The sequence below is a fragment of the Chiroxiphia lanceolata genome, chromosome 16 (assembly GCF_009829145.1).
Source record: "Chiroxiphia lanceolata isolate bChiLan1 chromosome 16, bChiLan1.pri, whole genome shotgun sequence".
NCBI classification, from domain to species: Eukaryota; Metazoa; Chordata; class Aves; order Passeriformes; family Pipridae; genus Chiroxiphia; species Chiroxiphia lanceolata.
In genome coordinates this window covers 12,027,747-12,041,313 of record NC_045652.1, presented here as the reverse complement: position 1 = coordinate 12,041,313, position 13,567 = coordinate 12,027,747, and the positions used below count along the sequence as shown (strand labels likewise).

The following is a 13,567-nucleotide window of genomic DNA, read 5'->3' as shown; positions in this document are numbered from 1 at the left end:
GAAGCTACATATGTGATGTGTTATTTCTAGCACAGTTGGATTAAACTTTTGCTGGGTTGGGCTGACATCAGTGCTGAGCAGTCACCTGCTCCTGCCCTGTGGCAGAGTGTGCAGCCATGGGGGGTGGCACTTTGTAGCAGAGACTTGCTGAAAGTTGGTTTTGTTCAGTGTATTTTTACCTGAAATGCTCATAGGAGTTCAACTTCACAGCAGGAGCTGCAAGAGTGAAAGCTGGGCTCAAACAGGACTATACATCTGACTTGTGTTTTTATAACTCTGGTAACCTCACACTGCCTTCAGCTGGAGAACCCTGAAGGAGTCTCTATCTGGACTTTTCAAAAGGCTTTCACAACACTGTTACAACAGAACAACACACGCTTTTACTAAAAAAATATTTTTAATATTTAAAAAAAAAAATAAATTGCAGTCATGAGGGAAAAGCTTAAACCATTAGCCAGCTGTGAAGAAAAGGGTTAACACTAAGTTTTTAATAGTTGTGATCACATAACCGCTAAAGCCTACCACAGCCAGGGACTTCACACCGTGGAAAGTCTTGCTGCTTTCATTTCTGCTTAAAGAAACCCCCTTGTTTTCCTTACTTTCCAGTGACCTGGAAAATAAGTCTCTGGAGAGCTGAGCAAGGAAACCCTCGTAAGTCATACTCTCATGGTGTTGCAGCCCAATGTGGGCAGTAGCACTTGGGCTGAATGCTTCCCTTTTCTTAAACTTCCTCCACTTCTTTCAGGCTGTGCTCCAGGATGGTGTCTTGTCCCTGGAACTTAAAATAGCCACGAAACAACTTTCTCTGAAGCACCAGGGGAAACCAGTAGATATCATCTGGCCACATGCAGTTGAATGGCACCTCGTCCAGCTGAAACCACTGGGGCCGCATTTCTGGTGGGAGAAAACAAAAGAACTTGGCATGGGACTTCCTTCATAGACTTCTGCTGAATATCTGTCAACATGCACCTTCCCTCTACAGGCCAGCTGCCTCCCTTTTTGGGGGGGGGGGCATTTTGGCATGAAAATTTGGTTCTCCATTTCATAAGAGCAGTGCTGTCTCAGAAGAGCACACACATCCTTCCCTCCCCTCCACCTACCCTCACTTTCTGTTGGCTCTCCGTGGAAGTGATCTGCCCGGAAAATGTGAACGTCCATGAGTTCAGAGTTGCCCACAAATTCAAATGTGATCCGACCCATCTTCTGCAAGGTGTCCACAGTCAGTCCACTCTCCTCCAGGAGCTCCCTGAACAAGGCATAGATTTCTTTATATGAAAGTGGGAGGAATAAAAAACCTGCAGTCAGTAGCTTGACTTGCACATTCAAAACCCTTCCAGTGAACCAAAGGTGAAAGCTGTACAACAGAGCACGGTTCTGACTTGCACCAGACTGTGAGTCTGCTTACACCACACGGGAACCAGGTCAGATGGGGTCATGTTTTATTTCAGGCTCTGAGGATGGGAGGTAAATAGTCTATGTTGGAAGGGGAAGATTCAGGAAAACAGATCATTTAGTGTAATTTAGAGTCCTTGCAACATGCTGACCTTTTCTGAGATCAGTGAGAAGTGGGCATGTGCCTGTGACTGGATGTGGCTTCAGAACTCAGAGGTACACTTGATTTAGACAAAAGGCTTTGCCAACTTCAAGCTAAAGCTTTTAGAATTATGGGGAAACAGGTGATGAACACCAGAACAACTGTACTTGCTACACAATCAGCTGCTTCTGCGGCAAACTGAAGCTTATTTAAATTACACAATACATAACCACTTGCATACAGAACGTTAAGAATTCCGTCTCCCATTCAAATGCAGTGTAAAAAAAACACAAAGCAATTGTGTAAACCTTCCCTTTCCGCTCCTTGGAAGCACATTGAGCATAAGGAGAGGCCAGAAGGCAGGACTTTTTTAAGAGCACTTGGAGAGATGTGCCAGACAGCTCTTTGCAGCACTCCACCATGCACAGCTACTTGACGCACATCCAATTATTTCCTCTGTTTATGCTCCATGCTCAGGTTTTTGTTTTTGGTTTTTTTTTTTTTTATTTTACCTCCCTCCAACAGAAGCAGTATAGCTTGAAGTTAGTCATGGTTTTTCTAATGTACAAAAATAAGGAATGCTCTGAAACCATGTATCTTCAGTTAAGGTTAATAATTAATGTAGTTGCCTATTTGGCAGTAACAACAATTTTAAAATGTAATGGAAATCATTATACGGCTCCAGCTTTCTTTGGCGCCGATTTCATGGATCCCATCCTTCAAAATTATATTTCAGCTTAATGTCTTGGCTAATTTTAGTTTATCTTCTGAGAAGCTATCTATGTCTAAAATAGAGGCAGTTTTCCAGCAATGAATCTAATCTAAAAGCCTCCTTTTACAGGCAATGGTAATTGAAGAACAAAGCACAACACTGCTATGGTTCTCCAGGCAATTTATCCATCAGCTGCTTGGCTCTGTAGCAAGTGGAAACATTACAGGTGGCAAATTAGAAATAACCAACTTGCTCAATGTTCCCCTTACAAGATGTGCCACTGAGCAGCTGTGGGTGCCCAGGTGCTCACAGGAATGTGCCATACCCAGCCAAGGATAGAAATCTTACTGGTACTGGGAACTTCTGTTCATGTTTCGGCTTAATGTTTAACTCTCTCTGAGGACTTCACACCTTACACCACTGCCAGCCCAACTGAGACAGAGCAACACGGAACCACAGCCTGATACCTCAACTCCCAGTGCAAGGGAAGTTTGATTTGGACTGTGTGATGCTTCCTGGAGGAGAGCTGTGCCCTGAGGCGGCAGTGCCCCAGTGGTGTTCCTGCCAGGCAAGTGGCCAGTGTGTCCAGCTGGCCCTGGCTCTGGGGACAGCTTCCTGCACAGCAGACCTCGGTAGGAACTGATTGTGTCATTCTGGAGTAAACTGCAGGTGAAGGGATGAGGACAGACCCAGGCAGCAGGTGCTGGCTGTGCTGTGAAACGCTGCACTGAGATCAGTGAAACTTTTGTCAGTTCACGTCTCGTGTGAATGAAAACTCCACTGTCGGACTCTGGGCCAGCACAGGTAAACACACACCCAGGAAATCAAATCCCAAATCAAATAACTAGATTTACACCACAGTGTAAGCCTGGCAAGTGAAGGCTGAGGTAAGTAACAAAACTGATCTCCCACCCTCCGCTCAGAGATGATAAATTATACGAAAAGCCATGATCTCAGTGTCAGGTACGTTATTGCCCTGTGCTACTGGGGGCACATCTGCACAGGATCAGCTCACCACAGAACCCAGGCAGTTGGGCTGGCACAGCTGAGGAGACTGTTCAGGGCAGAAGCTGCTGGGTAGCAGCTGAGCACACCAACACTGATCTTCCTGCAGGTGCAAGGGCAATTTTGAGTTTGTATCAAGAACTGAGGAGATGGCAAAGTGTGGCTTAGTAACAGCAATATTCATGTGAAGAACAAGATACCTGATTTTTAGAGTGTAGCAATTCAACTGTGATCTGCTACTTCATTTCAATGACCAAACAGAAGAAAGAACTTCAAGAAATCAGCACTAAAATTTTCAAAAATTATACTGTGCCATTTTACTGATGAAATTCAATTCCCTAACTCAGCATTAGCACTTTAAAATGTCACCATATAATAAACCAACAGTGCCTTTCATAATGGTCCTCTAAGAATTTCTGCTATTTTGTCACTACATTTTCACTCAATACTCAAAATGCTACTGGAAGGGGGCATCTGTTCAACAGCTTCAGAATTTAAACAATAAGCAGTTTGGCTTATTGTTTAAATTAAATTACCTGTAATTCTGCTATATAGCCAAAATTAAACCCTGCACCTTCTGAACAGTGCAAGAACCTCTGTCCACCACTCACGGACTCACTCTCAGTTTAGATCAGAGTCCAGGGGATGGGAGGGAGGACACTTGGGCTGTTCCAGTTGCTCATAGGTTGAATGACAGTTAAAGATTTGCAGATGACAGACCAGGGGGAGCAATCCTGTTTCTTTCTACATGAGGACGATCCCTCACTGCCTGTGGAGCAGGTGCCTCTGTTTCAGAGATAGCTCACGGCTGCCCTGGTGGGTAACACACCGGGGTGTTACCGCCGATGGTCCAACACCTCCATGACCACCCTGTGGCCCCACACCTGTCCCCGGGGCACTGGCTGAGCCCTCACCTCCGGGCAGCCTCCTCGATGCTCTCCCCGGGCTGCACCTTCCCCCCGAAGCCGTTCCACAGCCCGGCGCCGAACCCGCGCTTCTTCATGCCCAGGAGGACACGGGATGGCTGCACCACCAGGACGAGGGTGAAGAGTCTGGACGTGTACATGGCTCCTGGGAGAGGGATGAGGAGGGCACACTGAGCCAAGGGTTCCCCGCACCCCTTGTCAGAGAGCCCTTCACCCCCCAAAACAACTCCCCACCCTCCAAGGCCTGGTCCCTAAATCCTTGGTCCCCCAATGCCTCTCCCAATATCTCTCTAACACTCCCACTGACCCTCGCTCTCCTGCTTCCCCAGCATCCCCTCCCCAAATCTTTGATCCCTCCTCCCCAAATCCTTGTTCCCCCAAAACACACTCCCTGAATCTCTGACCATCCTCAATACACCCACCCTGAATTCCTGACCACCCTCAGCACCCCTTCCCGAATCCCGAAGCCCCTCAGCACCCCTCCCCAAATCTTTGATCCCCTCTCCCCAAATCCTTGTTCCCCAAAATCCCCTCTCTGAATCCCTGACCCCCTCCCCAACACGCCCTCCCTAAATCTTTGATCCCTCCAGCACCCCCTCCCCAAATCCTTGTTCCCCGAAACCCACTCCCTGAATCCCTGACTCCCTCAACACCCCTTCCCTGAATCCCGGACCACACTCAGCACCCTCTCTCCCAATCTTTGATCCCTCCATCACTTCCTCCCCAAATCTTTGATCCTCCCCTCCCCAGATGCCTGTTCCCCCAAACACCCCACCCTGAATCCCTGACCACCCTCAGCATCCCTGAGCCCCCCAGGCCTCTCCCCAATCTTTTGATCGCCCCTCCCCGAATCCTTGTTCCCCTCAAACCCCCTCCTCAAAGCCTTGATCCCCTCACCACCCTCTCCCCAAATCCTTAACGCCCCCAGCACCCCACGCCTGTCCGCTCGGCCCCAAACCCCCGCCTTTCCCGCCCACCTCAGTCCCCCTCAGCCGCGGCGCTTCCCGGCTCTTCCCGCGCCGCCGCCGTGAGGGAGGCGGGACGGGGGCGGGACCAGCGGCCATGGCGGGGCCGGGGGGTAGGTGCGTGGCGGGGCCGCTGAGGAGATCCCAGGACCCCTCCCCGGCGTGGTGTCCTTAGTTCTGGCGCCAGGAGTTTCCCTCAGGAGTGGGTTAATGGGCGTGTGGGTGTGTGGTTGCTGGAAATGCCGGGCGGGGGTCCCCCCCGGGCAGTGCCTGTGGGTTGCTCCGCTCGGAGCTTGGAGGAGTTCGAGTATCCCCCTGGTTCCTCTGAGGGGCTCACGGAGGCCGCCAGCCCCTCTGAGGCAGCCCGGGACCGTGCTGGGGTCGCTCTGACATGTCGTGTCCTTAAACATCGGAGCTGTGCTAGAGCGGGGATTCTTTCCCCCCCTTTCCCTCAGGGTAATCCGTGCGGCCTCATCGAAAACATAGTTCTTCTGTTGTGGTTGGACCTGATAGCTAAAGGTGCCAAAAATCTCAAATTTGGAGGCTTCTTTTTAGACTCACAAAATTGTTAGTGACCTCTGGAGTTCAATCATCCAGTCCAACCCCTTGCCAAGGCAGGTTCACCTGGAGGGGGTGACACAGGAATGTGTCCAGGTGGGATTTAAATGTCTCTAGAGAGGGAGACCCCACGACCTCCCTGGGCAGCCTGTAGTCGAGGCTGGAATGAATTACTATAGAGACTTTTGAAATAACATAGTCATCATATACTAACCAGTTAACTTGCCTTTCTTGCCGGGCAGCTGTTGGCGTTCGGTGAGCAGATGTCTGCACACCACTGTCAGGTTTCTGAAGAAAACTGGAACTGAGCAGCTGTGGTTGGAGCGGCACTTGAAGGATCCTTTTGTCAAGGCATCAAAGCAGCAGCATTACCGTTGCAGAAGTGCCTTCAAATTGCTGGAGATCGATGACAAGCTTCATATTCTTCGGCCAGGACTTTCTGTTCTCGACTGTGGAGCAGCACCTGGTGCTTGGAGCCAGGTTGCTGTAGAGAGGGTCAATGCCTTGGGTACTGGTACGTGCGTGTTTTTGGCAGGCAAGGATGGGGATGGTACTCCTCTTGAAGTGTATCAGAAATCTATGAAATACTATGAAATCTAAGAAATACTATGATGGGAGTGGTGTGGGGAAGGAATGTGGGTGCTGGCAAATGCCAGAGTCACTGATAGAAACATGAGGTGTGTGCCTAGTGAATCTTCATACGGTCTGAAAAAAATTGTATTTGTGAAATAAAACCATACCATGTGGTATTAGTGTTCTGATTAGCTGTTGTGAGGAAGATCCCCTCATCCAGTTCTGAAACCAGTGTGGCCTCCAGCAGTTACCTTGGCTTACCTGATTTTTTATTTCCAGTCTAGAAAAACGGAAGTAACCACTGTGCCTGGTTTATGTGGTTTAAGCCATTAATACTTACAAGATAAGGTGCTATCATCTGTACCATTGTCAGGACTGTCAGCCTTGAAACAGCAGCAGAAAAACAAGAAAAATCCCCCTTGCTTATCCAAAGTAGCTGAGTTTTCATGTCTGGAAGGGATGAGCTTATGGCAAACCCTCCATCCAGATGCACCCAGCAAACTGCCAGGGGACAGGAAGGCAGTTTTGTTTCTTGAGCTCACGCACGTGCAGGTTGTTCGCAGTCACTGAGTGTCTGTGTGTCCTTCATCCTTACAGATCCTGCTGTCCCCACTGGCTTCGTCCTTGGCGTTGACCTCCTGCGGATTTCTCCTCTGGAAGGAGCAGTTTTCCTGTCGAAGACTGACATTGCAGACCCCAGCACGCTGAGGACAATCCAGAGCCTGCTTCCCGCGGGGAAGGCGGACGTTATCCTGAGCGACATGGCACCTAACGCGACGGGCATCAAGGAACTGGATCACCAGAAGGTGATCAAGCTGTGCTTGGGCCTTCTGAACCTGTCCCAAAGCATTTTAAAGCCAAAGGGAACGATGCTCTGTAAGTTCTGGGATGGATCTGAGGCCCGTCTTCTGCAAAACAGACTGAAGGAGCAGTTCCAGGACGTGAGAACTATAAAGCCTCAGGCCAGCCGGAAGGAGTCTGCGGAATCTTATTACTTGGCAAGGCTGTACAAAGGGAAATGAAAGCTGAGAACTGCAGATACTCAAACAGTTAATCAGACACTGATTGGAAATCTGAATTTTGGTAGGTGTCTAAAGAAAAATCCCACCATGGAGACCCTGGGAAAACCTGCCACGATTCTCACGAAGTCCGTCATGCTTTTCAAATACCTGTGGAGGAAATGATTGGGAATGGAGAGGAATAATCTGAAAGGAAACCTCTGGGGCTGGAGTAATGGAAATGAAAATAAAATGGTGATACTGTTAGTGTTTAATGTGTGTTTGGAAATCATTGCCCTGTTAATGTCATACATGAGACAGACCATAAAGGGTGTTATCGGCGTGAGAGTACAGCGAGGGGAGTTGGAGCCAATTTAGTGCCTCTCAGAAGCTGGTGCAATTTATTAGCACATGTAAAAATAGAAAATATTTCTGTTCACATCAGGATCTGCATCCTCACGTTGGGATCTGTAACCCAGCGGTGTGGGAGGCACGGCTGGCTCAGGAATGTTCAGCCCAATGGCTCTGCTGCCTTTCCTATGGACACAGGCTATATTTAGAAATTGCTGCTTCATGGCACTCATAAATCCAGTGGCAGTGGGGCCAGGTCATTGCTATGCAGATCGTTTCAGTCATGTTTCAGGTGTGACCTGTGGTGGTTCCCAGGTGAAATGACAAGATGTTCCCAAGATCCTGGACAGGGAGAATAACTAATTGAATTGCCAGAAATCTGTTTGCACAAATAAATTTACCCACTGCCTTATCTGGAAGTGGCAGCTTTTATAGCAAATAGTGCTTTTATCAGGCTGACTGTGGCATGGGATATACAAGGAGCTGGTAGCACTGTGTGTTTTTAAGGCTTCCAGATTGTAAACAGGTCATTTGGGACTGCTTTCAGATTTATTGAGTTGTGATTTGAAACCTCCTGATCTGGATCTCCATACTGAAGAAGGTCTGTGGCAGCGTTAAACCAACGGCCTAAACTGGGGAGTGGGGTGTCGAGTAGTAAAAGAAAATTGAAGTCAGTCGCTCCTTGAAAAACATTATGACCTGGGATTCGCGGTGGGAATGGGAGCCGGCAGAGCATGTGCCTGCTTCTCTGCTCCTCCGGCTGCAGCTGCGGAGGGGCCTGGGGGCTCTGCCCGAGCAGGAGGGCGCAGGGGGATTTTTGGGGCGGGGGCGGGCGAGTTACCCAGAGGCGGAGTCGGGAACTCCTCCGCGCCGAGGAATTACGGTAGGGCGGAGATGCGCGCCTAGTCCCGTCGTTACGGCGGGCAGGGCCGGCGTTCTCGCGAGAGCGGGGCGTGGAGTTCCCGTGAGATCCCGTGGCCGGGGAGAGGAGGGAGATCCAAGCGGGGCGCGCGCCGGTGAGCGAGGAGGGACCGGGAGGGATGGGGGTGGATGGATGGATGGATCCCACCGGTCCCGCCCCGCTCCCGCCCTCCTGGAGCCGCGCGGGCGAGCCCCCGAGCAGCCCCGTGCCCGCCGCTGCCGCGGGTTCGCTGCCGGGCGGGGAGGTCTCCGGGAGCCCCGAGGGTCCCTCGGCCGCGGGGGTTTCGGAACCGCAGGCGGGACCGGCGTGTCCTTGTTTTCAGTAGGTTTGAGGACAGGCTTGCCTGCCTCAAGCCCCCTGCGGGCAGGGGACTCTGCGGAATTCGTGTGTACTCGAACCCTAGTGCGTAGTTTGAATAAACGCTTTCTCCTGGGTTTTGGCTGCTCTGCTGCCCGTGTGCTGCTGTTACGCCTCCTCTTCGCGATGATATAAATCCAAGGAATAACTGAGAGTGCAGGAGCCTGGAGTTAGCCCCAGGACTGTGTCTCCGGCGCCCCAAGCCGTGTGAATGTTGTGGCTGCCTTCCATGATCCTGGGGCTTTATGGAGCACGCAGTCACTGCAGGAACTCCCTTAAGGCTCCCTGAAGTCTCTTGTGAAACCTTGCTGGCGTGTCGGAGTTCCGGGATTGAATTGTCTTCGGCCCTTCTGAATCTGAAGGATTTGCAAAAACTTTTATGGGAACGAGGAAATGCAGTTTTACTTATAGAAGGGATCTGCGAACTGGGGAAGACTTCTTGCTGGAAGTTAGTGCTTCCAGAGTGATTTTGGGAAACCAGAAACAAGTTGAATAGAAGGGTTTGCTGCTAATGTGAAGGTAGTTCTCCTCCCCTGTTAGCTTCAAACATTTGGGGGAAGAGTAATGAGTTCTGTTTGTTACTGTTGCCTGCTGTAGATCTTCCTGCCCTACAATGTTAACTTGTTTCCCAAAAAAGAAAATTCAGTTTTGTATGACTCATGACAACTTTTATTTGTACGTTTATAGGCCAAAATTCAGGGGAGAAAGTATTTAAATAAAATCAAACCATTCTGGGTAGAAAGCCCAGGGAAGAACAGCCTGTCTTGCTTCAGTTTCTCATTTCAGAGGCCTACGACTCCAGCCTGGGTTGGGTCGTGTTTTCTGTGGGTTAGGATGCACCTGCAGTGATTTGCAGGTGGCTTTTACCCTGTAAATTGGAAGACACTGAGTGTTTCCTCAGGGCAGTGGCGTGTCTCTCCTCAGCAGAGCAGCCAGGATCCAGCAGCGTGCTCTGTTTGGTGATTTCTATTTCTGTCTGTTTCCAGAGCCATGGAGGACTTGGAAAATAACACCACTGTCTTCTCCACCCTGAAATCCCTCAACCACTTCATATCTCAGCGTATGGAGGGGGTGTCTGGGCTGGCCCCACCAGGACCATCTCAAAGCTCCTTGCAGATCCAGTACCAGCAGAGGATGCAGGTGAGGTGTCCTCATCAGTGTGCTTGTGTGCTCCTTTTGATTCCAGGAATCAGGATTGATTTCATTCAAATCTGACCATTCTTTTTGAAACTGATGTTCACACAAGCTCACTATTGGAACCTTGCTTTTGGTCAACATTCTGAATTTTTTCCAGAAAATATTTAATTTTTTCAAGTGTCAGACATACTTATCTCTGTTTTGTAAAAGAATGAGAAAGGTGCTTTGAAATTATTTCCTGCGAGTTATATCCGTGAAACAGCTCAAGAAATTAAATTGTAAGTTGTTTTCATATTGCTGAACAGAGGAGCTTTAGATCTGTTAGATTTTTCTAGTAAGACACTTTCTTACCTTTTTTTTTTTTTTCATAATTTTAAGGTTTCTTTACCTAGACACAAACAGGAGTGTGGCTTTGATATGCAAACAGTTCAAACAATTTGTGCTTTCATGTCCACTTCTGTTTGCATCCACCTGTGGCTTTTACTTTTCTTTCTTTTAACTGCTTCATGCTCATGAAGCATAAAATAAGTTGACATCTTGGATCCTAAGGACTGTTTATTAGGCTGGAATGAAGTTTCTCTGTTCTGTTAATATGATTTCTATTTCAGTCTCTAGGTATAAAATAAGCTTGCTTTTTTAAATGTAAATCTGCTTTGCATTTGAAATGTTGACAAAAGGCAACTTGTGTCTCTGTTACATCTCTGGTGACAGTGATGGTCAGAGGAGGCTCTCTCTGGGTAGAGTCTCCATTACCTGTGTGTTGGATGGACATCACCAGGAGATGAGGAATTCTGTTAGTATTGTCTGTGCTCCAAGGTAATTTGAATGAAAAAATGGAGCATAATGTTGCAGAGGTCGTAGAAAAACATGTTATTTTGCTCAGCAGTTGCATTTTATTGGGAGCATGATCCGTGCTTCTTGGCCAGCTGCTTTTACTTTTATGAGGCTCTGGGAGTTCATAATTAAAACTCTTTTTAGATAGAGAAGTACATTTTGTCAGAGTATCTCTAGAGATCGAAGGGAAAATTCTGAGTGAAGAACTTGGAATTAATTTCTTTCCAGCTCACCTTGATTTGATATGGGGCTTTTGGGCGTGGTTCCCCAGCTGCAGCTGGTGTGAGAACAACAACAAATTTGGTGATAGTTTCCTGGTGCTTTGTAAAATGGCACGTAAATGTCAGCAGAAGCAGTACAGGGTGGGAGGCACCACCCTGCCTTATTATTGCTGTGCTGTTAATGGGGTGCAATGTCCCTTTTCACACATGAACTGGCCAGTTGGAAGAACAAGCTGGGCAGATCCACTCCAAATCCCAGCTGCTGCAGGTGGAGCGGGAGAAGATGCAGATGGAGCTCAGCCACAAACGAGCTCGCATCGAGCTGGAGAAGGCAGCCAACACCAATGCCAGGAACTATGAGGTGAGTGTGGTGGCTTGGGATCAAAGGTCTGAGTCACAACACCTGTGGAGCACCTACAGTGGTGTTTTGGTTTGGATCAGGGATATCCTCTCCACTTCTCACGAGCTGTGCTTTGCAGTGGAATGTCTCAGAATGTGTATAGGCAACTGTTTTTTGGAATGAAGCTAAACTGAGAGATGCAATCCAGGAGCAAGCCTGATGTTCTCCAGCTGCTAACAGACCCTGTCTTCAGGGCAGGACTTCAGTGAATCTGTAGTAGATGCTCCTGGAATGCATTTACCGTGTTTGCATTTACTGCAGAGGTGGTGGTGTTGTGGGTGTCAAGTTCCCAACACCAACTGTTTTGCTCTACAGATCCCCTTGCAGTGCATTGCACCAACTTGCTGATGTGCACAAGAGTGTGAACTTGAAGCCTTGTTAGGTTGACAGACACCTGATCTGATCACTGGCTTCTGTTAGTTTAGCACTAAAGTTATCATGGGTAGCCATAATAAAAGGGGTTTACTATTTGCTTCCCCCAGAAGTATTTAATAGTTTTTCTCCTAGCTGAATTTAAACTTCTGCTGGCACAATTGCAAGCATTTAGTTTGTGTGACTGTAATTAATTGGAATGGCAATAGTGCCAGCCATGCAGTGTCACACAAGGGAGCCTGCACTGATAAAACAGTGAGCCTCACTCAGGGACTAATAGCTTTTATTGGTTTCTGCTTTTATGACCACATATGTTTGCTTAACGATCTTACTGGAATAGGCAGTAGATCAGTGGGTCTTGTAGCATAATAAAAATCTCATATGTGGCTGATTATAAACACGTTTTGTTGTATTTTACAAGGATGCTGGGTGACAGATTTAGTGTGTAGTTGTGAAATAGCGAGTCAGTGACTAAATTCCTTGTTCCTCTGAAGTCAGGTGATGTGGGATTAAGCCAGGAAGAGTTCAAACTGGAATGTAGCTGAGTCAGTCACAGGAACCCTTGAAATACTGGTACAAAAAAAGGGAGCAGCACTAATCCAGCACTCTGGTAATTACCCTGCTCAGATTCTGTGTTTTTCTGAGTCATGTGGATAAAGGTTTTAGGAACCTCACATTGCTTTGCATAATCCTTGTTTACTATGTAAATCCATGTCTCGATTTGCTTTGATTAGTAAAGCAATTTACTATGCATTTTTTCAATAAGAATTAATTTGTGGTAGGAATAAACTGAAATGGTGTATGAAAGGTGGTCAGAGCGCAGAAATACTTATTGCATTAGTTGATAAAACTGTGCATTTAAACCCTGTTTCTTTTCTTTTAAATGGCCTCATACAGTTTCCAGAAGCTGCAGAAGGAAGTTTGTCTTATTAACCCAACTGTTGAGATCTGAGTTTCTGAAAGTCAATTTGCTGTGCACAGGCCAGCTTTAAATTGGAGATCAGAATGTTTTCTGCTGGAGATCTGCTGATCTGCTGGAGGGTGTGCAGTGGAGTCTGTGAAGCCACATTTGTATTCTCATAGCTATGACTTAGTGTAAGAGATTTGGAAGACTCTGTCTCTTAATTTTCCAGCTCCATTGCCCTGGGTAGCTCTTGACCTTGAGTTGCTGCTGGTAAGATTTTTGGCCTTGCCAATGCAAAAAAAAGGTTAAAGGTTAAAGCTGTGGTCTGATGATGCCTTGGTGACCATGGTGATGAGGAATGAAGACAGGAGAAGGGAAAATGGCTTCAGCTTTGTGCAACTTCCTTCTTATGTCTCTTTGCATTTTTTTTTTCCTTGGCAAGCGAGAGGCCGACCGTAACCAGGAGCTGCTCACACGCATAAAGCAATATCAGGAAAGGGAAACAGAAGCTGAAAATAAACTGAAAGAACAAATGGAGATGAACAAATCCTACAAGAAGAGCATGGAGACAATGAGTAAGAAGCTGCAAGAGAAGGAGAGCAAATTAGCTGAAGCTAATGAAGTAAGAACAGAGCAATTTTTAATCCATTCATAGCTTCAGATCACTTTGCAGTTCTTGTGAATTGAAAATGCCCTTTTTGATTAAAAAAAAAAAAAAAGCCAAACAAAATAATTGGAATCACTGTGTTCATCACCTGGAAATTAATAAACCCTAGTGATGTGTGTCTTTGCTGTCAA

General features: G+C 47.6%; 3 protein-coding genes across 5 annotated transcripts in view; 2 read left to right on the top strand and 1 right to left on the bottom strand.

Annotated features, from left to right (window-relative positions):
- Nucleotides 1-378: 378 nt before the first annotated feature.
- Nucleotides 379-5,232, bottom strand: NUDT1 (nudix hydrolase 1). Of its 3 annotated transcripts, none has more exons than XM_032704075.1 (4): nucleotides 5,155-5,232; nucleotides 4,166-4,322; nucleotides 1,101-1,246; nucleotides 379-894 (listed from the first exon to the last, which is right to left on the bottom strand). In XM_032704075.1, exons 2-4 carry the CDS (start codon nucleotides 4,315-4,317, stop codon nucleotides 722-724), a joined length of 471 nt encoding a protein of 156 aa, XP_032559966.1. In that variant the 5' UTR covers nucleotides 4,318-4,322; nucleotides 5,155-5,232; the 3' UTR covers nucleotides 379-721. The 3 variants fall into 3 exon arrangements, with proteins under 3 accessions (XP_032559966.1, XP_032559968.1, XP_032559967.1); XM_032704077.1 differs by lacking the exon at nucleotides 5,155-5,232 and adding an exon at nucleotides 5,136-5,146; XM_032704076.1 differs by lacking the exon at nucleotides 5,155-5,232 and adding an exon at nucleotides 5,109-5,124.
- Nucleotides 5,233-5,239: 7 nt separating this feature from the next.
- MRM2 (mitochondrial rRNA methyltransferase 2) lies at nucleotides 5,240-7,546 on the top strand. Its single transcript, XM_032704328.1, has 3 exons — nucleotides 5,240-5,255; nucleotides 5,918-6,214; nucleotides 6,871-7,546. The coding sequence occupies exons 1-3, from the start codon at nucleotides 5,240-5,242 to the stop codon at nucleotides 7,293-7,295; spliced, it is 738 nt and encodes a 245-aa protein (XP_032560219.1). The 3' UTR covers nucleotides 7,296-7,546.
- A 969-nt stretch (nucleotides 7,547-8,515) lies between these two features.
- The window catches only part of MAD1L1 (mitotic arrest deficient 1 like 1), a 356,738-nt gene continuing 351,686 nt past the window's right edge, over nucleotides 8,516-13,567 (top strand). The window contains exons 1-4 of the mRNA XM_032704408.1: nucleotides 8,516-8,638; nucleotides 9,888-10,041; nucleotides 11,314-11,454; nucleotides 13,212-13,391. Of these exons, the coding sequence (XP_032560299.1) occupies nucleotides 9,892-10,041; nucleotides 11,314-11,454; nucleotides 13,212-13,391 (471 nt within the window). The 5' untranslated portion in view covers nucleotides 8,516-8,638; nucleotides 9,888-9,891. The remainder of the gene's footprint in view (nucleotides 8,639-9,887; nucleotides 10,042-11,313; nucleotides 11,455-13,211; nucleotides 13,392-13,567) is intronic.

What these genes read in the sequence shown, in the direction of transcription:
- NUDT1 (XM_032704075.1), bottom strand. Translation starts at nt 4,317, where the DNA reads ATGTACACGTCCAGACTCTTCACCCTCGTCCTGGTGGTGCAGCCATCC. An exon ending in ATCGAGGAGGCTGCCCGGAG is followed by an intron (nt 1,247 to 4,165) that starts GTGAGGGCTCAG and finishes TGCCTTGTTCAG; the next exon opens with GGAGCTCCTGGAGGAGAGTG. An exon ending in AGAGCCAACAGAAAGTGAGG is followed by an intron (nt 895 to 1,100) that starts GTAGGTGGAGGG and finishes TTCTCCCACCAG; the next exon opens with AAATGCGGCCCCAGTGGTTT.
- MRM2 (XM_032704328.1), top strand. An exon ending in GGTCAATGCCTTGGGTACTG is followed by an intron (nt 6,215 to 6,870) that starts GTACGTGCGTGT and finishes TCATCCTTACAG; the next exon opens with ATCCTGCTGTCCCCACTGGC.